We start from the raw sequence: 1,485 nt of genomic DNA, 5'->3' as shown, positions 1-1,485 counted from the left end.
TAAATAAACCTATAAACATGACATTATAGAAATCAGTATCATTCTCTATAAGTAATTAATACTTATAATCTTTTTGTGCAGTCTCTTAACTCATCTTCTGCAATAAACACATATACCTACATACACTATTATCATCATCGCTTATATATATAAGGAAATCGTAAGTGTTATGATAATTGATACAACAAAAATATGGGAGATCTAAAATCATCTGGATTTTAACATCTACAACCATCCATCCTCAATTGGGAGAACCTTGTATTATTTATTGTGTGCGTACACCAAACATTAATCAGCGTTTATTTATGGTAGATGATCATCTCCTTAATCAACCAATTAAACCAATTTCTTCGAATACTCGAAAATCTCCAGTCCATTCAGATAGGCGTTTTTATTTGTAGAATCCTTTCTAGGCCCTAAGGTAACAGTGATAAGTCCCAAAGCATCTGAATCAACCAAAAAATCCCAGTAATATGGAGTTACCAACTGCTCAACATAGATAATCTGAGTGAAATAGCTATAAATAGAGGCATCGAACTTGACATATGCATCCTTTGTGCTAACAATATCGCAGAAGTGCAACCGAAGCAGGTGTCTGGCACTCTTACCCACATTAAAACTCCAAGTTATGACAGAAAATTCTGATTTCAATTCTTTGCAAGTGTTGTAGACAATATCCGAGGCACTATACACAGTTGCACCAAGAACATCATACTTAAGCACACCATTATAAGGATTGCAGGTTTTGTCATTTCCTGGGTTAAGGATATAACCATCATCCGGTGTCCAAGTCCTCCACAGTATGTCGTTGGTCTGTGGACCTCCAACATTGACCCTGTGAATTGTGCGTAAAGCCTGAGATCGTACGCCATCGGCAATTTCAGCTAGTCCACGAGAATTAATCAAAGGAAAGCTATCCAGGATGTAGTTCTTATCTGGGATTAGAAAGACTTCTATGGCGTTCACAAAAGCAAAAGAGTTGGTCTGAGGAGTAAAGTAGATGCTGAACTTGCTTTCGTTGATTGTGAGTAAGAACTCCTCAATCACAGCTGGTGAATTCTCTTTAACACCATAGTTTGACAGCAGCGAAAAGTCAGTAGTAGAAACATCGAATAGGGCGTTAGCCAGATTAGTGTTCCCGGACTTAAACGGGAAGAAATGAAGACGAACATAATAAATGCCATGATCGATGGCGTCCAACTCATATGAAGACGATGGTTGTGTGAAAACTCTTGCTGTTTGATAAAGAGACGTATCTGTTGATGAATTGACGGCACTAACAGAAGAGCTTGGTCCAATAATAGAGAAGCCGGCACCATTCAAGTCACCAACGAAGTTCCGACCATTGACAGTTACGTCGGACGTTGACCCACAATTTGTAAAATACTTAGTTGGGATAGTTTGAGCCGATGAGAGAAGTAGAAGAGAAAGGATTTGAAGAAGAAAGAAAGGGAAATGAACCATTGGGAAATGAAGCTTTTCCAT

The 1,485-nt window shown here is 38.2% G+C and overlaps 1 protein-coding gene across 1 annotated transcript; it reads right to left on the bottom strand.

Annotated features, from left to right (window-relative positions):
* Positions 1–336: 336 nt before the first annotated feature.
* Positions 337–1,485, bottom strand: LOC133862655 (probable receptor-like protein kinase At5g24010). Its single transcript, XM_062298501.1, has one exon. It carries the CDS (start codon positions 1,483–1,485, stop codon positions 337–339), a length of 1,149 nt encoding a protein of 382 aa, XP_062154485.1.

This window comes from Alnus glutinosa, chromosome 3, assembly GCF_958979055.1.
Source record: "Alnus glutinosa chromosome 3, dhAlnGlut1.1, whole genome shotgun sequence".
NCBI lineage: Eukaryota > Viridiplantae > Streptophyta > Magnoliopsida > Fagales > Betulaceae > Alnus > Alnus glutinosa.
Note: the sequence above shows the minus strand (reverse complement) of the source record. Positions and strands in the feature narration are given on the sequence as shown.